The sequence below is a fragment of the Sarcophilus harrisii genome, chromosome 2, assembly GCF_902635505.1.
Source record: "Sarcophilus harrisii chromosome 2, mSarHar1.11, whole genome shotgun sequence".
NCBI lineage: Eukaryota > Metazoa > Chordata > Mammalia > Dasyuromorphia > Dasyuridae > Sarcophilus > Sarcophilus harrisii.
Window position 1 is genome coordinate 566,531,393 of NC_045427.1, and position 25,370 is coordinate 566,556,762.

At 34.3% G+C, this 25,370-nt stretch overlaps 1 protein-coding gene across 4 annotated transcripts in view; it reads left to right on the plus strand.

The window, feature by feature from the left end:
• SHOC2 (SHOC2 leucine rich repeat scaffold protein) overlaps positions 1–25,370 on the plus strand; it is a 142,357-nt gene that overhangs the window by 103,553 nt on the left and 13,434 nt on the right. For all 4 annotated transcript variants that reach the window (XM_031955836.1, XM_031955837.1, XM_003755384.4 and 1 more), the window contains exon 4: positions 14,913–15,043. In XM_031955836.1, coding sequence (XP_031811696.1) covers positions 14,913–15,043 — 131 coding nt within the window. The remainder of the gene's footprint in view (positions 1–14,912; positions 15,044–25,370) is intronic.

Here is a 25,370-nt window from a genome sequence, read left to right on the forward strand (position 1 = left end):
AATGTCTTGTTCAAGTAATAGTCATTGACCAACATCTCAGAATTGAAGAATTTGTGGCGGGAATGTCTGGAAGACAGGAAAGAACCAGATTATTAAGAGTTTTCATCCTAGAGCTAATAGGGAGCCATTGGAGTTTATTAAATGGGGAAAAGGGTTGACATGATCCAACTTGCATTCTTGGGTAACCACATTAATAGCTGTACAAAGAGAAGAAAGAGAAGAAAGATTGAAGAGACTGATATTAACTTTCATTTAGGGCATACTAAGTTTTAAATGTGCATAGGATAACCAATTCAAGATAGTATAGAGGAAGAAGAAGTCCCAGGACAAAGCCTTTGGAGATGCCTAAAATTCAAAAAAGGAGGCTAAGGAAATATAGTTAGGTAGAAGAAGAATCAGGAGGGAGCAATATCATAAAAATCTGTAAAAGAGTGTTCAGAAGAAGAGGGTTCTCAACATTGTCAGAGACTGCAAAGAAGTCAAGAAAGATGAGACTTGATAAATATCATTAGATTTGACAATTAAGAGATAATTGGTAACATTGGAAAGAATCAAAGCCTCTACACGATTTCTTAAGGAGTTTAGCAATCAAAGGTTTATTGATGTAATAGATGTCAGCATATATGAATAGGTGAGTGATGTGATTATTTTTCTTGGACGGTAAAAACACAGGAAGTAGAGAAGCAGTAAATTGGGAGAAATTGACGATCAATGAAAGAATAGAAATGAAAGAGAGAACAATTTGCTGCATTAGATAAGATGGAATGGGATCATTTGTGCATGTAGAGAGGTTTGCTTTGGCAAGGAAAAGTACCACCTCTTCATATGATCCAGGGATGAAAGAGAATATGGGGTAAATGATGTAAAAGAAATAGATATTTAGCTCGAAGAAGAGAAGTCTTGGGAGATATTACGATGCCTGTTTTCAAGTACGTGAAGACTTGTCAGTGGAAGAAATCTTAGATTTAGTGGTATAAGAAAAGGAGGGAAGAAGCAGCTCAGCAAATGGTCTACTTTTTTCAGTTTTGTATATGAGGCAGGATTTTCAGTTGAGTGAAGAGGTGCATTAGGGATGTCATTTTGAGAATGGATGAAAAATTTGGAACAGCTGTAGTGAGTAGGATAGTGATAGGATGGTAGGGGAGTGTAAAAGGATTGCCCTGTTGCAATAAGATCTTATCCTAATAACATAAATTTGAAATGGGCCTAGTCAATGTGATTTTGTGAATTTCTCTAGCTTCATTTGTCAGCATGTGAATAAAAATAGGAATAAAGGCAGCAGATGATGGACCTAATCAAAGGCTGGAATTCTCAAGGCAAGATTTGTGTGCATGTGGGAGGTGGTAAAAGATGAAGGAGAAGAGTGTAGTGAGTGAAAGGATGATGGCCTGGGAAAGAAAGGTAGATGGATAATAAAAAATAATAATGAGGTGAAGAATTGGGGTAGTAGTTTCAAGGCAAAGGGAAAGGTAGAATAATAACAGATTTTTTTTCAACTTTAGTTGAAATATCAACTTAAGTCTTTTATCTGATACACAGTTTAAAAATATGTTTTATATAGCATGACATAGAATCAAATCATGATTATAATAATGAAAAAAGCCATTTGTTTTAAGACAAATTTTGCCATATAAAATCTTCTGTCAAAGTTCAGTTTCATAATCAACAATACTTATGCATTAATTCAGAAGTATACTAAAAGATGTACTAAGAACAAGCAAGAGTCAGAGAACCTCATTTCTAATTTTAGCTCTGTTGCTTACTTTGAGTATAACCTTGGGCAAGCCATTTAACCCTTCTGGGCCCTAGTTTCCTCACCTATAAAATGAAAAATTAAACTAGATCTCTTAAAAGAGCTTTCTAGCTTTGAGATCCAGTTACTTGATTGAATTATAATTAGTTCCATGCTTTTTTATTAAGTACCTAATACTATGTGAAAGATGAATCAACATGGTGTAATAACAGACAGCTACTCTAGGTAAATCATGTAACCTTTCATTATCAGGCACTCACTTGTTTGAGTAGGGAAAGTTCCTCGTCAGAACTCCATACATAGATGAAATCACAAGTCAGTTTTACTAAAAAAAAATTACATAGTAATCTTCTAGATGATGATGATGATGATAGGACAAAGATAGATATGTCATAGATTTTATTCTTTAAGAACTTATAAATTATTCTTCAGGAATTTATTAATTTCTTGTACAATTGTAGTTCAGGAACACATTAAAGATACAAATTAAGGTTAGAATAAAATAAGTACAAGAGTGATCCAGACAAATTGCTTTAAGAAATATGGAGAGAGAGAACATTTTCAGATGGGTGGGTGGAATTAAGGACTGAGGTCAGGGAACATTCATGGAGGAAATGTTAGCTAAATTCGAACTTGAAGGAAGAAAAAGACTATTAATAAAAACTGGGGCTGGGGATATATTTAAGGAATAGGTCTCATACAAAGTAAATGCAAAAATATATACAAAGTAAAGAGATAGAATTGAGTAGGTTGAGAAAAGAAGGTGAAGAGAGTAGCTAGTTTTGGTGGAATGAAGAAATTACAAGAAAGGGATTTCTCTCAGTTAAGACTGGAATACAAAAATCAAATCATAGAGAACCTTGAATAAGTGGTATTGTGTAAGTAATGGCAGTTTTTAAATAACGATGAAGTTGAAGTAATATGTTACAATGATTATTTGGCTAGTTTTGTGAAAGATTAAGTAGGATAACCTTACTAATTTTTAAGAGTTTAAAAGATAATGAGACCAGAAAGTTTAAGAACCACAAGTTCTTTACATGAAGCTTACATTTGCTTTTTTGACATTTCTGTCAATTGGTCTTAATTTTGTCCTCTGAGGGTCTACCAGAAAACCTAACTCAACTCTAGACATACTTGAAAATAATCTTCATGATGCTCCCAAGACTTCTTTTTTCAAGCTAAACATCTTTATTTGCTTTAACTCATCTTCATACAACATGATGTTAAGGCCTTTGAATCTTGAAGGAAACTCACATTTTAGAAGCAGAAAGACATGAGGATTCAGTAAACAGAATAGAAGTGGAAATGTGTTAGTATTTATACATACAGCCAGCCTCTATTAGATTTCTTCTTTAGAGCCTCATCATAATGGTGCCTTTTAGTTCTGGGTTCTAAAAGGCTATGTTGATTGAAGTCAAACTGTGCAAGGTCTTATCAGACTGGAAAGACTTCAAGTATATTCATGTATTGAAATATATTTTTATATAAGACATACACTCATATACAAAATATTAGAATGAAACAAGATTATCATTAAAGACATCACTGATGATGCCCATTTAATGCCAAATATTAAAATTTTAAGCACTCTTCAGAAACTATTAGAAATATATCCATATTAAACCTAAGTAGTAAAAGGGGCTGAATTATGGACATTTCAGGCTTTAATAGGGAATAGAAGGGCTGTCACATGTAAGGGAGTTTAGGTTTGTCCTCCTTGATTCCAGATGACTGCACTAGAGCTACTGAGAGATATTATAGAGATGTAAGTATAAACTTAATGCAAGGAAAAACTTATTGATAATGTGAATATCCAAACTTGAAATATTTTTTAAAATATCTCTTGAAAAATATTCAACCACTCCCTGATAACAAACAAGGTCAATATAAGTTGTATGTTCTAGCTATTAGGTTACCTAGATGTTTCAAATTACTTTCCTAGAGAGCTCTAATTATAGGAAATGTAACTTATTATATATACTTTCAAAATTGCATTGAATATTTGCAGAAGCCTTAGAAAATACAAATTAAAATACCTTTAAAGCTAAATTGAACACAAGAAACAGTAGCATTGGTTTTGTTTGTGGGTGTGTATGTGTGTGTTTTTTTCTAAATTAGATTGGCTGTAGAAATCTCTAGAATGGATTCTGTTTTGAGTAGTGAGAATACAATAAAATCTGAATGATATTATGAATATATAAAATGTATTTTGGAGAAAAAAGTTTAAATGCTTTTAGTTCTGTTCATATCTTTATTTTTTTCTTCTTCACATTTTAATTGAATCCTTAACAGAATTAGAACTAAATATTTGAAATATCTAGCTCTAATTCAATCAAGAATAAGTATTTGAATTGGATAACATGTTTGAATGATTTATGACTCTCTATTTTAAGTGAAACCTATATGCAAATCCTCAAGTTGAAACTGTGTTCCAAAGGTACATTTGTAATTTGTGTTTGGAATTGTGAATTCATTTTCTCATAGAAACAAATGTTTTGTTGTCTAGACATTTCAGAAGAAACTGTGTGGTTTGCCTTTTCCTTCTCCACTCTTCATTCCTCATCTAAATGAGGAACTGAGGCAAATAGGGTTAAGTGACTTGCCCAGGATCACTTAGATATTTATTGTGTCTTGAGGCGAATTTGAATTCAAGAAGATGAGTCTTCCAAACTGATACTCAATCCATTACACCATTATAAAATTAAGTCTGTGCTACATCTCATACTATACATTTATGATTAAAAGTAATAAAAAAAATATTGTTGTGAACTTACAGTTCATTATTTGTAGTACCCGTGCTATTTTATCTAGAAGCTCTCTAAAAATGGGCTTATCGAAATTTCCAAAAAGTTAAAGCCTAACTCTTTAATAGTCATTCAGTCACACTGAAATGTAAATGAATGATTACCTTGATATCAAGTCTTTGTTCCAAAGAGGGATTGAAGCAGCTTGAAAGTGCAAAGTACTGAAAACATAGTTAGAAGATATATTCAACAAGCATTTATTAAATGACTATAATATGCCAGGTATTGTACTAATTTCTAGAATAATACAATGTAATTTATATAAATTTGTGAAAAATATATGAAGCATCAATACTAGGATTTCGTGCTTCATGTAAAGGTCATGTTCAAGCTGAATTTTTAAGGAAACTAAAAGGTTTTTAAAAGATGAAGCTGAAGAGGCATTTCTGCTAATTGTAGCAGGTGGATAATGGGAAACCATGGAACAGGAGCTAAAATGTGTCATATGAGGAAGACTAAGAGGGCTAATTGGAGTGTACCAGAAAGTGGGAAAAGGGGGTAATATGTAATGAGATTGGAAAGATAGGCTAGGGCTAAGTAATGAAGTATTTTAATGTTAAGTGGGGCTGATATTTTATCCTAAGGAAATAGGGAGCCATTGAGGTTTTTTAGGAAACTGATATTTCAGTCTTACACTTAAGGAAGTTCATTTGTATACTTGTGTCTGAAAGATGAATTACAGTGAGAAGAGACTTGAAACAGAAAGACCAATTAGAAGACTATTGAAGTTGTCCAGGCAAGAGAAAGATAAAGATAAAAGAGACTGTGAATAGGGAAAACATAAGATAATGATAACTGATCAGTTTGTAGAATCTGTGAGGAGTCAAGGTTTATATCAGGAATGCAAACTGTAGTGATGACTTTTCCCTAAATAAGCAATTTCTGGAGGTGGTAGGTTGAGGGGAAAGATGTATAATTCAAGTTTGAGATGCTTATGGTATAACCATAAATTTGAAATATTCAGCACATTTTTGGAGATGTGTGATTTGACCTCAGGAGAGACTGTGCCTCGATATGTAGAATCTGAGGAGTTTTCTGCACGAAGATAATAATTAACTCGTAGGAGCTGATGAGTTTACCAAATGAGAGAACTTATTGAAAGAAGATTAACCTGAGTACACGAGTACAGATAATTAGTAGTCAGTGTTTACTAATACCTACTATGTGCTAAGCACTAAGGCAAAAAACAGTCCCTACTTTCAGGGAACTTATGATTTAATAATGATAGTCTCTGTTTTCCAGAAACTTATAATCCAATGGTAATCCATCCAAGGAGAATGAAGAATGGTCAGATAGGTAGAACCAGAATCAAGAGAAGGAATGGTGTCTTGAAAACCCAGAGAAAAGAAAATACCCAGAAGAAGAGAGTGATTAACAATGGTAGATGCCACAAAGCAGTCAAGAAAAATGAGCATTAAGACAAGCCATCAAATTTGACAACTTAAAAAAATCATTGGTAACTTTGGAGGAAACAGGTTCAGTTGAATGGTCAGATCAGTAAAGGTGACCAATGTGAGAGGTAAGGAAATAAAGAAAAGTGAGTAGATAAATTTTTCCCCCTTTAGGAATTTGATTTTGAAAGAGAGGGAAGATAGAGGCTGATAGTTTGGGCAGATAGAAGAATTTGGTGAGTTGGGTTTTTTGTTGTTGTTGTTGTTTTTGAAGAATGAGAAAGAATCAAAGCTTATTTGTAGGCAACTAGATAGTACCAATAGATAGATATTGAAGATTAAAAAGTGAGGATATGATTGATGAGGAAATATGCAGGAAAAGTTGGGGTTGGGAGCTAGGAGATGGGAAATGGGATAAAGAATATGTATAGAAGGATTGAATTTGGCGGGGAAAAATGGCTACCTTTTCAGATTTGGAGTAAAAGAGTACTAGGAGTCTGAGGTGAAATAAGAAATGAGGGAAAGGGGAAAGAAGGAAGAATAAAGATTAAATGGTACTTAATTTTTTAAAACAGGATTACCAGGGTGATATTTCTTCCCTTTCTCCTGTCTCTCCCTTACCCTCCAACAATCTGTCACTTAATGTTATTTTTGATTTTTCCAATGTCAACTCTTCAAGGATCAGAAAGAAGCCACTAAGCCTAAGCCTGAGCTAATTGTGATTTTATAACACATTCATGTTTACAAAAAACTTTGATCACAACAACTTTTTGATATAGGTTTAAAGTATGGTCCCTATTTTAGAAATAAAAAAAATTGAAGCTTTTAAAATTTAAATGGTTTACCCATGGTCACCTGTCTAGTAAGTAAATCTAACAGGTAGAAGGAGCTCAATTTTTCTCTCTATGTTGGGGTGGAGGAAATAATTTGGAAGATCTTCTTTATCACTTTTTATGTTTGGATATCATATTTCCCAGCTGTCATCTAAAACCTGGTTTTTCCCTCAGGCATGGATTAGCCAGAGATGATTTTTCACTCTAGCATTTTGGGAAGATTAACTGCCAGAAACCCAAGTATAATGACCCCAGGTGGATCTTTGCCCTTTGAACTCCAAAGAATATGCTGTTTGGATGAAAACAAAAAAATGGAGCATGTCCATGTGTAGATATATATATATATTTATATATATACACACCTATCTCTGCCACATGTTTATTCTGTATTATTTCCTCTCCTTGGAAATGGCATCAAGGATCCACTGGCAAATGTTTGAGCTCATTTTTAAGGTTGATTATACTATACAAATTCTTAATCTTTTTGGTTCAGTGGACTCCCTTGGAAGCCTGGTGAACCTATGAACCCTTATCAAAATAATGTTCTTAAAATCATATAAAGATACTTAGGGTTACAAAGGATATGAATTATATTTAAATATGGTTTAAAAATATTTAAAAAATACAAATATATAGATCCTAAATGAAGGTCCCTTGCTGAAGTTATTGCTGGGATTAATGTTATGAATATTCTTACTGCTCAATTTATTGCCCAGCTATATTGTCTTATAATGTTATTTTTCTTAGCTAAACTTAGTGATACTAAAGAAAAGTCTTTTAAGCTGAAGAACAAATTGATCTAGATAAGTAATAAGATATGGCTAGAATTATTTGTTTTGAAATGTTGTGGTAAATAGTATTTTCCTCCAAATGGAATTACAGTATGAAAATTGGGAAAGTCAGTATAAAATGGCTTTGTCTATTTTGCAGACTAGCCTTGATAGTAATAGCAGGTCAAAATAGCAGAAAACTTTTCTTCTGTCCAAGAATTGCTTTTGATAGTGAAACGCCATCATGCCAGACTCCTTAACAAATGGTATGTTTCAAAAATGATCTACTCCAGAATTAGAGGCTAAAACTCCATAATCTGTGCGAATAAAATGAGAGTATTTCTAATGTCTACAGAGCAGACAGCAACTTTTAAAATATTCTAGTCAGGAGACAGTGTTATGCCAAGAATTAAATGAACTTCAAAGTTGAAAGGTAATTATCTTATTGTCACATTGTAGAATATCCTTTTTTCTTATGCTGTCACAATGATTTGCTAAAAGACATTTAAAAAGAATAAAACAAATATTATTGAAGAAAATAATAAATTTTAAACAAAATTGAATCGTTTTAGCTTTTGAGATTTATGAAAAGCTTAGAAAATTTCTCGATTTAAAGGGTATTCAAATTTATATTAAGGATGATTTACATAATAGAATTACAAATGAGAAAATATATAATCTTAAAACTTTTATAACAAGACATCACAGAAATGTAAGCTAGCGGAAAAATGTATAACTTAATTCTCATCTAATGACTTGTAGTTTTATTTTCTTGTACTGTATGTTAAGTTACATTTTTATACTCATTGCCATAAAGATCCATGTAGAATACATTACTGCTAGATACTAGTTTCATCTTAAAGACTTAAATTCCAATGTAACTCAAGGCAAATCATTTAATAACTCTGACAATTTTTTTTGTTTGTTTACAAAATGTATGTAACATTTAATCAGAATGTTATCAGAGCGTCATTAGTGAGGGAACAAAGTTTTAGAGCTAAAAAAGAATTTTTAGGATATTTTCTTAGGAAGCTCTATAAAGTTGAATTTCTGTAAAGTTTTATAAATAAAGTTGTTTTTGCTATATAACCTTGTTTTTTGATATTATAGCAAACTTTTCTTGAGAGAATCTCATCTAATTAAAACCAGGATAATAGCAAAGACCATGTTAAGAAACTAATATAACTGGAATAGTAAGCCTGAATTGTGACAAGAAGGGTAAAAAGAAAGGTGAAAATGTCTGGGTGCTTGTCTAATAGGTAGCTAGTCTTTCTTTTTGGAGCATCATTGACATTCTTTATTTAAAAAAAAATTATAGTAGCTTTTTATTTTTCCAAATACATGCAAAGATAGTTCCATCATTCACCTTTGCAAAACCTTGTGTTCCATTTTTTTCTTCCTTTTTCCTCCCCTTTTCCCCTTCTCTAGACACTAAGCAATCCACTGTAGGTTAAACATATGCAATTCTTCTAAACATATTTCCCCAATCGTTATGTAGCACAAGAAAAATCAGATGAAAAGGGGGAAAAGAAAAACACAAGAAAGGAAAAAACCCAAGCAAACAAGCAAACACTACCACCAAAAAATGGTGAAAATACTATTCTTTGATTGACATTCAATATCCATAGTTCTTTCTCTGGATGTGGATGACTCTTTCTATCATGAGTTTATTGGAACTACCTTGAATCATCTCTTTGTTGAAAAGAGCCAAGTCCTTCACAATTAATTGATCATCACACAATGTTGTTGCTGTGTACAATGTTCTCTTGGATACTTTGTTTAGTATCAGTTGATCTAAGTCTTTCCAGGCTTTTCTGAAAACAGTCTGCTTGTCATTTCTTATAGAATAATTACATTCATATAAGATAACTTATTCAGTTATTTCCTCCAACTGGGAGACATCCACTCACTTTCCAGTTCTTTGCCACTACAAAAAGGACTACTACAAACATTTTTTCTCAAGTGGGCTCTTTTTCTTCTTTTATGATCTCTTTGGGATACAGACTCAGTAGAGACATTGCTGGATCAAAGGATATGCATAGTTTTATAACCCTTTAGGCATAGTTCCAAACTGGCCATTGACTCTTTAAGACATTTTCCTTATTGAAAAATAATCCTTTCCTTGAAAATCTAAATATTTGAAATAATACAGGAATAAAAGTTGTCTCCCTTGGCTCAGTTTTTGTGTTTATTAGTAATGTTGTCATTTAATCTCTCTAAATCTCGGTGTCTTTATTTGGAAAACAGGAAATAATATCTGTTTTCATTTAAGGATTATTTGTGAGACTCAAGTGAAATATTATGCGTTAAAGTTCTTATAAACATATATATATATACACACACATATAAACTTATGTAGACTTTGTATGCCATCTTGTAAATTGAATTCCAGATTTCACCAACATATGGCAAAGCAATGGATGAACAGTAACTAGATTTAGGTGACTGAGCTCTGCAGTTAGTTGCTTTCTCGCTAGACCATTTACTTTGGAAGTTATGCATCATCATAATTATACATCTAAAACAACAACAAAACTTCAAGGCAGAATTAGGAATAGTACAACAAAACAAAAAGCATAAACTGTATAGGATATTGGATGTCTCAAAATGTTGGTATGCCAGTTCTGTGTAGTTTTGGTGTCTGGTTTTTCTAGCATCACAATAGTTCTTTTTAAAGTGAAAGCAATTCCATAACACACATTTTGGCCTAACATACAGGCCAAACTTTTAAATTTGTTTTGATGGTAGAATTGTAATAAGACACAGGAGGATATTTAGCTGTGTTTTATAAGTATATGTACCACTGTCTAGAAAAAAAAAATTAACTTGGCTGTTGTGTTGAATTTTGTGAACTATTCAAGAAATTGATTTGATTTTGATAAATTTGGCAACTGAAGTTCTATTATCAATTTTTTTTTTTGTCAGTATAGCCTCCCTTTAATTTTTATGATGAAAATTAAAATAATGGCCTGTTTCTACACTAATTATATCATTTTGCAGACTCTAATTTGCTGATTTTCACTTAGGATATGTCAAAATAAGTAATCTATAGTGTTTGTTTTGATTCATCAGTTAGGTGGAAGGACTGCTGGAATAGAACTCTGGAATACTGGCTTTGCTGCTGTCAATCAAGAGGTTATACTGGGGCTTCAAAGGCAAAAATAAAATAACATCTGCTCTCTAGGAGCTTACAGTGTTAGGGGAGACAACACATAGCTATAGAAGTATATAACAAATAAATGTGAAATAAATGCAAAGAAATTTTTTGAGGGAGGACATCAGCAGTTGGTGAAATTCGGAAAGGCATTTCATGTAGAAGGTGATTCGTGAGCTGAGTTTTGAAGGAAACTAGGGAGATCCAAAGACAAGGTGAGAAAGGGAGGAAGAGCAGTAGGAGAGACAGAAGATGCAAAGGAATAAGGATGGAAAATCTAGTATTGTTTGTTTAGCTGTGGTGTCGGGGGTGTAAACAATTGAAGCCTGTTTGGCTAAATTATAAAGTAGAAAAAGGGAAGTAACATAAGACTGAAAAATTTTGTTGAGACCAGGTTGTGAACTTTAAATGCCAGATTTGCCTCTAATGGAATTAAGGAGCCATTGGAGTTTATTGCATTAGATGAACAACTTGATCAGGCCTATACTTTTGTCAGCTGTGTAGAGGATAAATTGAAAGGGGGAAAGACTTGAGACAGGACCACAGAGGAGGTCATTTGGACTTAAACTGGAATGTTATCTGTAGAGAAAAAAGTATAGTTCCTTCTCCCCTCCCCCCAACTCTTAAGTGATCTAGCATCCAGGTGTGAGAATGGGAAGAGAAAAAGGAGAAGTCCTCCATTTCACTTTGTTCTAAACCCTGTCTGGTCTTCAGCCTTTGAATAGTAGTAAAAAGAAGAGAGCCTATACTTGAATCCCTGCCTGTTCAAAAGTGAGATTATATTTGTAAAATACTTAGCACATTGCCTGGCACATAGTAGGTGCTTAATAAATGTTTATCCCCTCCCCACTTCCTGCCTGATCTCCAACTGAACTGCCTGTGGGAAGAGGAGAAATGCTATTCTACTGTACAAACCTGGCATTGCTGTGGTGTGAGGAAAGCGTACTAGTCCATCAAATTTTCTAGTCTGGTTTTCTTCTTTGGGAAAGGAGAGCATCACCATATCTTCAAGTTCTTGTTCCTTTACCTGAACTGCTCAAGACTGGGAAAGTATTTTACTCTTAGATCATAAAATTATTAATTTAAAAAATATATATATCTAAATTTTTCACTTGATGAATAAATTCTTATCTGGTCATACTCTCCACAGCCCAGTGTTTCTGAAGCCCTGGCCCAAACTCCATTGTCCAAACCCTATTTCATATCTATTACTGTCTGATTCCTTATTCCTATTCCCCGTGAATCCCTCTCTCTCCCCAAATAGTCCCAGCCAAATGCCCTATGAAATCATTTGCTCCATAGGCACCAAACAACTTTCATCTTAAATCTTTTATTTTCCAATTCCTTCCATTTTGCTGATGTCTGAAATTTGTTTATATGATCATAATCTATTAGTTTTCCACTTCTTCCTCTGTCTTGCACCAAGACATCTTCACCTCTGTTCTCAATTCCTCAGTTCCTTTCATCTTCCCTGCACTAGCCATATTCTCTTATTCTCTTCCCTTGAGTCCCTTGCTTCCTGCCCTACTAAGCATCAGCCACAACTCCTTCCCACAATCCCACTGCCTTCACTTTTCTATAAGCTTAACTACAATATTGGACCAGAGGTGGAGAAAATTGTGCCACTTCTGAGTTAATTGCAAATTTGTGTTAAACAACTTCAACTGAACCCTCACTATTTCTAAGCAATTTTTGTACACCTCTTATCAACTCTCTATTGTGTTCATCCTTCATTTTCAAAGAAGACCAATGACATTACAGGATGATGACTTTCACTGAATTGGATTTGAGTGAAGCAGAGTTACACAAAGTTGGCAGCCTCATTCTGTCTCCCAGAATCATCAAAGTTTAGTGACAAGAGAAAAATCAAGAATGACCGTGATCTGGTATGCAGTGGATAATCTTGGTGTTTTTGCTTGTTGATCAAGCTTTTATGTCCTCCACAGCATGTGCTTTATTTACTTTCATGGCTATTAGGACAAACTGTTCTTTTTTTACCTCATTCTACTAAGGGAAATCTTCACATGTTTAGAGTAGACAGCCCTATAATTCACTGATGAGGCCTATTGGTTACCATATGCCTATCTGTTGAGGTGATTTTTTTCAAAATGTGACTGCAGGGCATGCTAAAGCTTCTTGGAACTACAAATGAGAGCTGGGTACTGGGTGGATACTGAAGGTAAATGAGCAGCCCTGAAAAGGACTCAAACCAGAGGTGCTGGCCCTCCTGGAACACCTCATATATCCTCAAATCTCTATAGTATTGTTTCACAGCAACTTGGTTCCAGCTTTTTCATTCCTTTTTTTCAAGCCTCCCATGGTTTTCCTCCCCACCCTATAACCAGAGAATCTTTGCCTTGTACTGAAATAATTGAGGCCATTTACAGAGAGTTCCTTTTTCTTTCCTCCTTAACTCTTTATCAGATGCCTTCTGCCACTGTTTTCTCCTACACCACTGCCTTAGGTGAAGAGGTGACTCTTTTTCTTGCCAAGGCAGGGAATTGTATCTGTTCAATCCTATCCCATTTTGTTTTGTCTCCTTCAGTAGACTGCACTATGTATCTCCCTCACTCTCTCTTATCTTCAGTCTATCTTTGTCTGCTTCCCTATTGCCTACAAACATGTCCATATCTTCCTCATCCTCAAAAGAAACCTTTTACTTGACCCTTCTAGTCCTCCCAAACCTCCATACTATCTCTCTCCTGCCTTTTGTGGCTAAACTTGAGAAGGCCATTCTACCATATATGTCTTCACTTCCTCTCCCCTCACTCTAGCTCTGACCTCATCATTCCACTAGAAATTGTACCTTTCCAAAATTATTAGTGATCTTTCTATTACTCTTTATTCCTTCATAATCTTTTCTCTCTAGATTTTTGAGATACTTGCTTCTCTAGCTTTCTTACCTGCCTGTCCTCTCAATTTACTTCTGCTTCTTTTCAATTTTCTTTTCTGGATCTTCATTCAGGATCCAGCTGATGACTGTAGGTATTCCATAAGATTCTGTCCTGGACTTTCTTTTCTTCTTGTTCTATACTATTTCATCAGCTCCCATGGGTTTAATTAATTAGATCTGATGTGCTCTTTAATCAACATCTCTCTCTCCTCACATCTAGTTTACTTGCTCAACCTCTCTGCTGGTCTCCAGTTTCATTTTTCCAACTGTCTTTTTAGACTTCTTAAACTGGATGTCTCATAGACATCTTAAATTTAACATATCCAAAATAGAGCTTCTCTCTGTCTCTCAGAAAATTAGAAGATTTCTCTGATAACTTCAGGAACTCATATAAAATCTTATTTGATATTCTAAACTTTTTTTAAATCTCCCCCCTTTCTAGTTACCTTATTACATTACCACATACTCTTGAATCCAGTGAGACTGACACAAAGTATTCCATTGGCTATCCCTCATGCTTGTATGAACTCCTTCCTCATTTCCACCTCTTAGCTTCTCTGGCTTCAAATCCTAGTGTCTTTTTTTCTCCCCTTGATAGTTCCTAATTGGCTTTATATTCTTAGCATATTGTTACCTCTATTAGCTCCTCAAAGATGGGGAATGTTTTTGACCTTTTTTTTTTTTTTTTTTTTTTTTTTTTTTTTTTTTTTGTATTTCCAGCACACTGCTTGGCACATAAGTGCTTAATAAATATCTTTTCATTGCCAGATATAACAGATGTTGTTAAGGTAAAAATGATAAAATTTAATAACTGATTGGATAGTAGGTCTTGTGGTAATACCAAGGTTGCTAATCTGCATGTTTGGAAGGATGATAATGCCCTCTACTGAAACAGAAGTTTATAAGAGGTATTAAATTTTTGGGGAAAGATAATGAGTTCTATTTAAGACATGTGTGACCTTGAGCAATCTGTTTTTTTGTAAAATGAAGGAATTTTACTAAGCAATCTTTAAGGTCCCTTGCTGCTTTAATATTGTATGGTGTTTAGGAAAATAATGTTCCCCTCGCCCTTATTCTTAGATTTCAAATTAAACTATGTTAGAAATTGAAGTTTGTTTCTGGACATGAAATTTGTTGATTTAAGATTTATTAATTGTGTCTTTCCAAGTAACAAGTCAAATGATAATTATTTAGTACTGGAAATCCTGAATCTCATCGACAAAATGATATTTCAAAATAATACAAAAATGAGTAGCTGATTCTGATGTGTATGAGATTTTTCAAATCTTTAAATACCTTTCTTTGTGTTTGCAGGAAACCTATCCAGTTTAAATCGTCTTGGACTAAGGTATAACAGACTGTCAGCAATACCAAGGTCATTAGCAAAATGCAGTGCACTTGAGGAGCTGAATTTAGAAAATAATAACATTTCTACTTTGCCAGAGGTAAGAAGTGGATCAGGCAAACTTACATGAAACCTGAAAAGTTGATGGAAATCCAGTAAATGTATATAGCATTGTAAGGAATTAGAATGATTGGAATGACATGAATGAGGAGCATATTAGTAGTGAATATTAACAACTTTTAGAAGGGAGAAAAACAACAAAGGAAATCCAAAGCAATAGTTTAAAGAGGAGCAAAATAGATTTGTTTCCTTTGGATGCCATGTAAATTTTCATTCTTATTTTGGCCACTGGTAGCAAAAACTATTGAGTAAAATCTGTTTGGCTGGTTTTGAAGACAATACTAGATGACTCCATCAACTTCGGTTTCAAAAATTAATTGAAGAAATTATATCTGCCCAACTCTTTTCCTATCTATTTCACAAGGTTGTTCTGTGATCAGATGATGATATAGGTTTTTGTAAATTCTTCTTGCTATGACTTTCAATCCATCCATGTCTCTATCTCTCCAAGATCATCTCTACTATTCTGGTATCCATTTCATAGAATTATATGATCATAATAAGGAACCTCAGAAAATGTATACTTCACTTTTACTTTATAGGCAGCATAGGATGAGAGCAATTTAGTTCAGGATCACAGTAGCATAGTTGGGATTCAATCCATCTGGCACTTCTATTTCTCTTATCTTGAGCCTGTAGCTAATTCAAATATATGTTTTTTTCTGCTTGAATCTCTTATCTCCTTGTCTTATTGCCACTTATGCCTTTTTGAACCTGAAGCCTGGATTATTCTCATCAGCTGTTTTCTCTGACTTTATGCACATGCTACTTGAGGAAGAACCATGCTGATTAAATTCATTACCTAAACTCAGCTCTGCTGTGTACAGCAGGGGAAACTGGCCATGGAGTCAGGTGTGTATGTGGGTTCAATCCTTGCCTTTCCTATATACTGACTTCATGACCACAAGCATGCCACTTAATTTCAAAGTGCTCTGATACACTAAATTGCAGAGAAGGAATGGATCTGTCTTAGTAAAGGGAATTTCCTCATTTAAAAGTTTTCTATATTAGTGATGTCACAGTTCCAATCCTTTTCTGTGATCTCCCAAAGGTTAACTCTGCCTTCTGGAGGGAGAGGGATTCTGGGTTATCTCCCAGAGTGCTCTCTGGCCCTAAGGGAGGTGTGAATTCGGTGTTTCTTTCTAAACCCTGAACTCTCCCAAACGTGTGAACTCCATTGAGTATTTAGATACTTATGAGCTTTCTAAAGGTATGAACACAAGCATTGTTTCCTTCAGTATTAGCAACTTATCACCTTGTAAGGATTCGCTCTAAGGTGTGAACCAATAAGCATTGTATCAATTCTATTGAGTTAACACCAGAATTCTGACATTACCCTTGAGTTTTCACCTTGTTTCAAGTTGAGTTGACACTAGAGAAAGCAGAGGCAGAAGCCAAGGTAGAAGATCCGATGAATTTCTCTTGCCTGGAAGATAGGGCTTGTAGGCTTTCTTGCAGAGTGCTCCTCTCTGACTCCTGGGAATGCTCCCAAGTAAAAACTCTCTCAAGAAAAACTCCCTCAAGTAACTCTCAAGTAAACTCTCCCCAGTGACTCCAAGAGCTCCCTGTATACTTTTCTGTATCCTTAATTGACTGAGTTCATTTCCTACAGCAGCTGTTTGAGTTTTTTTCCCATTTTCCCATTATTTCTTGGCTATCCCTTTTTCTTTTTTAAAAAATTTAGTATTTTATTTTTTCTGCAGTTACATGTAAAAAGAATTCATAACATTTGTTTTTAAAACTTTGAGTTCCAAATTATTTCCCTTCCTTCCTCTCCACTCCTCTTTGTTGAGAGAGCAGGGAGTTTGATAAAGGTTATACATGTGTAGTCATGCAAAAGATTTCCTTATTGGTCATGTTGTGAAAGAAAATAAGGACTTAAAAAAAAAAACTGTCAAAAATAGAGAAAACTTAAAAAGGATACTTCAGTCCTTATTCAGACACCATCAGTTCTTTCTTTTGGTAAGAATTACATTTTTTATCATAAGTCCTTCAGAGTTTTTTTTTTTTGGATCATTATATTGTAAGAATAACTAAGTCATGTAGAGCTGATCATCTTACAGTAGTGCCATGACTTTGTGTACAGGACATATCACTTTGCATCAGCTCATGTAGTTTTTTTCCAGGTTTTTATAAGAATATCTTGCTCATCATTTCTTGTAGTATTGATAGTTATGATCCACAGCTTTGGAGGCTCTCGGAGAATTGACCTGTTCCTTAACAGTTTTTGATCATAATCGCATACCACAATTTATTCATTGGCTATCCCTTTCAATAGAGGAATTTGCTTCCTATTTTACTGAGAAAATGCCGGACATTCACGATGAGCTCCCCTCTTTTAGCCTATTTATAATAGAAAACCTCTCTACTTAATGCTCTATTCTTTCCTCATTTGCTTCAGTCTCTGAAGAGGTGACCTGCCCTCCTCTTTTCTAAGGTTAATTTCTTTACTTCTGCTCTCTTACCATTTCCTCTAGTATCTTGCCACTACAATCATTCTTGATTATCATTCTCCATCTCTTTATTATTATCACTTTTCTTATCTCCAGGCTTCTCTTTGTAGTCTATAAATATACCTAAGTCTTTGCTATTTAAAAAAAAAAAAAAAAGTCTCCTCCCATCCCCCCTAAAAACCCCTCACTTCCCTTGATCATATGCTTCCCTTAAGGATTCATTCTGTATCTCTCACTTTCATAGTTAAACTCCTAGAAAAAAAGCATCAATATTCATTGCCTACATTTATTTTCTCAAGTCTTTTGAAAATTATTTTTATATCACCAAAATTTCTTCCAATATCTCTTTCCCACTCTCTTCCCAGAAAACCATTCCATATAATAAATACCATTTTTTTTTTAAAAGAAAAACGTTAGAAAAAAATTAGCAAAACAGATCAATACACTGAAAAAGGCTGGGGAAAAAAGCATTGCTCCTTCTACCTCTACAAATGAGAGAACAAGCCTCTCTTCTCATATCTCTTCTTTGAGTCTGTGCTTATTCTCTATAATTTTTATATTTGTAAGTACTTTGTGGTCATTCTTTCCATTTACATTGTTGTAGTCATTGAATTGTTTTCCTGATTTTGCTTACTTAACTCCTCAGCATATCATGTAAATCTTTCCTTGATTCTTTTCATTTTTTATCATTTCTTGAGGTATACTAATTTTCCTTACACAATTTATCTACCACAATTTATTTAGCTATACTTTCTCATGTCTGTGCAATCTGATTAGCACTTCAGCTGGTACTGTGCTCCAGGATTACCAGTGATTTTTTTTCTCCCCCCCTTAATAATATCTTGCTTTCCAATTACATATAAAGATAGTTTTCAATGTTCATTTTTTTGTAAGATTTTGAGTACAAAATTTTTCTCCCTCTCTTCTCCCACCTCCAAAGACAGCAGTCTGATATAGATTCTATATGTACAGTCATGTTAAATGTATTTCCACATTAGTCATGTTTTGAAAGAAATACAAAAGGAAAAAAAAGAAAAAAATAAATGAAAAAAAAGTGAAAGTAGTATGATTTGATCTTTATTCAGTTTCCATAGTTCTTTCTCTCAATGAAGATAATATTTTCCATCACAAGTGTATTTAAATTGTATTGGATCACTGTTATCCTAAGAAGAACTAAGTCTATCAGATCATCACACAGTGTTGCTGTTACTGTATATGTTTTCCTAGTTCTGCTCACTTCACTCAGCATCAGTTCATGTGTCTTTCCAGGTTTTTCTGAAATGTGCCTGCTTATCATTTCTTTTAGAACAATAATATTCTCCAGTGATTTCCTAATTGCCAAGTCTTATGACTTCTTTTCAACCCATATCCTTTTTGACCTTTCCATTTCATGTTCCCCAAATGTGATGATCTATCTCCCATCTCTGAGCCTTTATATAAGTTGTCTTTCATCTCTTGAATGTACTTTGTCCTTTTCTAACTTTTCTCAAGCCTCATTTCATGTGTGCCCTCTGAAACATTCTGATTTTCCAAATTACTAGTGCCATAACTCTCAAAAATTAATCATTTACTTATATATGTTCATGTTCCTCTTAGTAGAATGTAATTTCCTTGAAGGCAAGAACTGTTTTCATTTTTATCTTTGCATTCCTAGTGCTTCCAACTTAGTTAGAATATAAATAAGCAAGTAAGTAAATGATATATTATTTTAATGTAAGCACCTGAGGTTCCAAAGATTAAAATAATCTTTGTCCTCAATTCTTATTAAGCCTTATTAAATATTTTTCAAATTGCAAATGGTATCTGAGAATAAAGCAAGGTAACACACTTATTAGACACTATGTATCCATGCTCCATGCTAAGGGCTAAAGATAAAAGCAAAAAGAAAGACAATCCCTGCCCTCCAAGAAGTTTACATTCTAATGGGGGAGGGAAGACAACACACAAAGGAAGCTGAAAATCTAGGGGAAAGGAGGAGAGAGGAGGGTATTTATGCTAGAATGTCAGATGGAGGCAAAGTCAATATTCAGAAGTAGAGTAAGGAGTAGAATTAAGGTTGGTTGGCCTGGGCTTTTCCTTAAAATTAAGGCTCCAGGAGGAACTCAAGACTGGGAGAAGGAGACCAGCATGATGAAAGAATGTACCAAGATGAGTAGATTGTGAATGGTGGGTGCAGAGTGAGGTGTCGGGGTGAGACTGCAGTTCATGTATGGCAGCATTGTCTGGAAAGCACAAATAACAAATTCTTGACAAGGTATAGTGTAATCATTTGAGGTTTGTCTGGTATCTTGTAAATCTATAGAAATGTTTTAAAATAAAAAGAATAGGGGAAGGAAGACATTGCCTAAGCATATTCACTAAAATAAATACTTTGGGAGAGGGGCCACACTGTGAGAAGAAGAGCAGTTCAAACATAGACATCTACAGAAAACAAAAATCCAAACATGGAGCCAGTAGTTAAATTTATAATCTCAAATGTTTGTAACATAAATGCCCAAAGTTTTGGCAGTAAAAGAAAGGAACTAGTTTAATAAATGCAAGGAGAAAATTTTGACTTGATAAGTAGCACTGGGGTGTGTATTGTGTGTATGTGCATGTGCACACACATGTGCACACATGATAAAACCAAAGCCTGGAAAAAACTCTCTCTGAATATACTTTAGAAGGATAACATTTGTTTATTTGTGTAGAGCTATAAAGAGATATTAGAGGCCATTGAGTCCAAACTCCCATTTTGTAGATGAGGAAACAAAGGTTAAGAATTTGCCTAGGATCATATAGTTAGTATAGCATGATTTTTAATACAGGTCATCCTAATTCTAAGTCCAGTGCCCTTTCTACCATATCATACTGCCTAGTCAGAAAGATAAAAGATTTTCTATATTTTGATGGCACACTCTTTCAAAATATGAAGGAGTCAACAAATGGACATTCTATTCTTGATCTGATTCTTATAACAAGTTACTAGGGAAGGAAATGATAGAAAGTATACAATTCCCTTGTAAAGTTTGTGATAAAGAGTGCCGAGCTGACATCCATTCAAGATTCATGGAGAGCAGATTTCAGAAGTTACAGAATAATGGTACGTAAGATCCCACAGAGTAAAATAAGAAATCATTGACTCAGAATGAAAGCCTGAAGAGACAAGGGAAAATCATTACAATGCCAAAATTTCCTAAAGCAGCTGATATATACAGGAATTTCTACAGCCAAGTGAGATTTTTTTTTTTAAAGCTAGGTATAGAAAATGGATGCAAAAGCAGATAACAAAGGATGAATAGTAAATCATGACATAAACTTGTAAAATAGTTGTCAGGAGTAGTAGAGCACAAAATAAACTGATTGTAATAAGAAAATCTAAGAACAACATTAAGGATAGATTTTTTTCAATGTATATATTGGGGAAAGAAGAGTAGCATTAAAGGGAGAGGATTTTGCTTGGGGTAAATAGGATAACAACAGACAACAGAACAAAGGCAGAGGTGCTCAATTCTTCATTTGCTCATTTAGTCTGCCAAGGAAAATGATCTGTGCCCTAGAAATGGCAGAATTTAAAGAATTAACAAGAAATTGATACCAAAGATAAGTTAGGAGATAATGAGAACACTTTGCTAAATTCTGATCTCCTGTTTTAGTTGTACTCTGCATACTTGGATGTTAAAAGTGTTATTATTGAACTACTATCATTGGTATTTGAAGGTTAATGAAAAAACAGGAGAAATATGGGACTAGAGAAGAGATAATGTCTAGATTTTTAAAATAGGGAATAAAATAAATACAGACTATTGGCCAGTGATTTTCACTTTGAGTCCTGGGAAAATTCTGGAATGAGTCATTAAAGAGATCATCTGCAAAAAGAAATGGTGATTATAAAAGACAGCATGGCTTCATCTAGAATAGACTATGACAAACTAACTTTATTGAATTTTACTAATGTACTAAAGTAGTAATAATAATAAAACTAGTAGGTGAAGGGAATATACTTTACTTGGATTCCAGCAAAGCTTTTTGATAAAGTCCTCCATATTATTTTTTTCCATTTTTATTTCCCCCAGTTACATATAAAACATCTTTTTTTTGAGGGGAATATACTTGTGCATTCATTTTTTTTTTTTTACATATGAATCATGTTGGGAGAGAAAAATCAGAACAAAAGGGGAAAACCATAAAAAAAAAAAGTGAACATAACATGTGTTGATTTGGTCTCCATAGTGTCTTTCTGGAAGCAGATGGCATTTTCCATTTGTATTGCCTTGGATCACTGAACTGCTTAGAAGAGTCAAACCTGTCATAGTTGATCATCTCACAATCTTTCTGTTGCTATGTACAATATTTTCCTGCTTCTGCTTGTTTTACTCTGTATCAGTTTATGTAAATCTTTTCAGACTTTTTTAAAATCAGCCTGTGCATTCCATTACTTTCAGATATCATAACTTATTCAGCCATTTCCAAATTGATGGACATCTACTCATTTTCCATTTCTTTGCCACCACACACACACACACACACACACACACACACACACAGCTGCTACAACATTTTTGCAATGTGTGTCCTTTTCCCTCTTTTCTGATTTCTTTGGGATATAGACCAGTAATGGCATTGCTGAGTCAAAGGGGTTTGATAGCTCTTGGGACATAGTTCCACATTGCTTTCCAGAATGATTGGATTATTTCATAACTCTACCAACAATTCATTAGTATTGCAGTTTTCCCACATCCCTTCCAACATTTATCATTATCTTTTCCTGTTGTCTTAACTAATCTGAGAGATATGTGTAATGCCCAGACTAGCTTTCTGGAGGATTTCTAGATGGGCCTTGGTCTTAGTGAAGAAGTGATGAAGGCAGGAGAGCCACTACGAGGATGGTCAAGGATGGATTCTGGAGTCTGGAGTCTCTGAGTCTGAGATCGAGCTCAAGCACACACTCGCTCTGTCTCCAGTACTCTCTGCCCTTAAACACCTCAGTACAATTACATCACTACAGCACACTGAGCATGTGCCAACTGTAGGACCATTACATATCACACTAAGTACTAAGTATATGTGAACTAGAGAACCATTATCTCATCAATCACATTGAGTAAACACCCTATTATAAGTATTCTTGTTTTCAAGTGTACTTTTCCAGAGTTCCCCAATATCTGCGGTCCTCTACAGGTATGAGGTGGTGCCTCAGAGTTGTTTTAATTTTCATTTCTCTAATCACTTTTGATTTTACTCTGCATCAGTTCATGTAAATCTTTCCAGATCTTTCTAAAATCAGCCTGTTAATTTTATAGAACAATAATATTCTATTACTTTCATATACCATAACTTATTTAGCCATTCCCCCAACTGATGAGAGCATTTTTTCATATGACTATAGATGACTTTAATTTCTTCATCTGAAAATTGTCTGTTCATATCCTTTGATCTTTTATCAATTGAGGAATGACTTGTATTCTTATTAATTTGACTCATTTCTTTATATATTTTAGAAATGAGGCTTTTACAGAAACATTGACTTTAAAAATTTCCCCCCAGTTTTCTGCTTTCCTCTTAATCTTGACAACTTTGGTTTTGTTTGTGCAAAAATGTTTTAATATATTCAGAGTTATCCATTTTGCATTTCATAATGTTCTCTAGTTTTTCTTCGGCGATAAATTCCTTCCTTCTTCAAGATCTGATAGATAAACTATATCTTACTCTCCTAAATTGCTTGTAGTATCATCCTTGGTGCCTAAATCATGTACCCATTTTGACTTTATGTATGGGGTGTGAGATGTAAGTCTATGTGGAGTTTCTGATACATTATTTTCCAGTTTTTCTAATGACTTTTGTCAAATAATGAGTTCGTATCCCAGAAACTGAAGTTTTTGAGTTTATCAAATAGTAATTATTATAGCCATTGATTTTTGTTACTTGTATTGATCCTCTTTTATTGATCCACCGGTCTTATTTCTTAGACAGTACCAGATGGTTTTCATGACTGCTGCTTTATAATAGAGTTATAGGCCATAATACCTTATATTCATATACTTCCTAGGGTTGTCTTGTCAGGTAGACACCCAGATATTTTATTTTATTTACAGTTATTTCTATCTCTTGTTGCTGGACTTTGTTAATAACATAAAGAAATGCTTATGATTTATGTGGGCTCCATATTTAGAGTTGGAAAAATATGGACTAAATCAAAATTCTCTATCTTTTTATTGTTTATTTCTGTTAATAATGTTTTTTGATCATTCAACTCCAATTTATGTATATTTATTTGTAAATGTACTGAGAGTCAACCTCGAAGAGTGGGTCTGGCCTAAAAGATGGGGTGGTGGTAGTACATGCTAGCTCTGTAGCCTTAGGCAAGTCATTTAACCTTTTGGCAATTCCAGGAATTGTATAGAAGGCGCCCGCCTATATTGGTAGAAGGAATTCATTTACTGGGAGCTCCATGTATCAAAGAAATTATAGGTCCTGTCCTAATCCTTAAATTTGTACTGTGATACTAATATTATGTATGATGAAATAAACATATAAATATAGGAGTTTTTAAAAGAAAAAATAAATCTGAGATAAATTTTTATTTATAAATAAGATTGGAAAGATAGTTTGAGATTAGGTTGTATAGGGCTTTAAATGCTAAACAGAGAAGTTTATATTTGGGCCCCCCGTTTGTTGCATATGGGGAAGACATGCTCATACTTAAAATTTTAAGAAAATCACTCTGATAGGTTTATTGTTCAATGGATTGGGTATGGGGAGAGATGTGAAGCAGAAAGACCTTTATAGTGGCAATTTTTATAGACCCAGAGGAGAGGTGATAAAGGCCTGAAACAAGTTTCTGGTTACATGACTGAAGAAAAAGGAATATATGTGAAAATTATAGAGATAGAAATGACATGATTGGCAACCATTTGGGTTTGTGGATGAATGAAGGTGAGGAGTGAAGGCTGACACTTCAATCAGCAGGCTGGTATCCTTTAAATAGAAAAGTTCAGAGGAGTGGGTTGTTTAGAAAGAGGAGAGATTTTATGAAAATATGATGTATGGTGCAGATCTCTGCTTGTTCATCCTGTACATTTTACTTTGTCCCCTTTACTCTGTCAATACTTTGGCGCACAGAGTCTATCTCCTCAAGTGCCATAACTGTGAGGTGAATAGGAGGTATAGGGGAGGGTAGCACTTTTGCAATGGCACCTTCACAGCTGCTTCTGTGAGTACTTTGGTGTGGTTAGATCATCACTTCCCTGAAGAAGGATCAATACTTAACACAGAAGGAGGAAGGCTGGTAGTTTCACAGTGCAAGAGTGAGAGGGAGCGTTTTACTAATGAATGACGGGAAGTTGTGACTGTTTTGGAGGAAGGCTCAGGGAGGGTACAATGCGATCCCATCTTCTCACTCTCTGATTGATCATATGATTTATGGTGGTTGAGCCATGACCTCCTGAGGCACTTGGTTTGTCACTCTGGAGACAACCTGGGCCAGGCGATAATAGTGTTATATGGCTTTGGAGCTGTTTGAATGGCTAAGCTCAAAGAGTAGTCATTACTGGTTTCATGCCATCTTGTCAGGAGGTGTATAGTGGGACTGCCCAAAGAATATTTGCTTATGATTATTATTTTATCAGTGATTTGGATAAAGGCATAAATGTCATATTAAATTGATACAAAGCTGAAAAGGATAGCTAACATACTGCATGAGTCAGGATCTAAAAATATTTTGATAGTCTAGATCATTGGACTGAATCTAATAAAATGAGTTAGTAGGGGTAATTGTAGTGTTACACTTTAGGTTTGAAAAAAATCAACTCCATGTGCAAAATGGGAGACATGTTTAGATGACAGTACAGAAAAAAGATGGGATTTTTGTGGGCT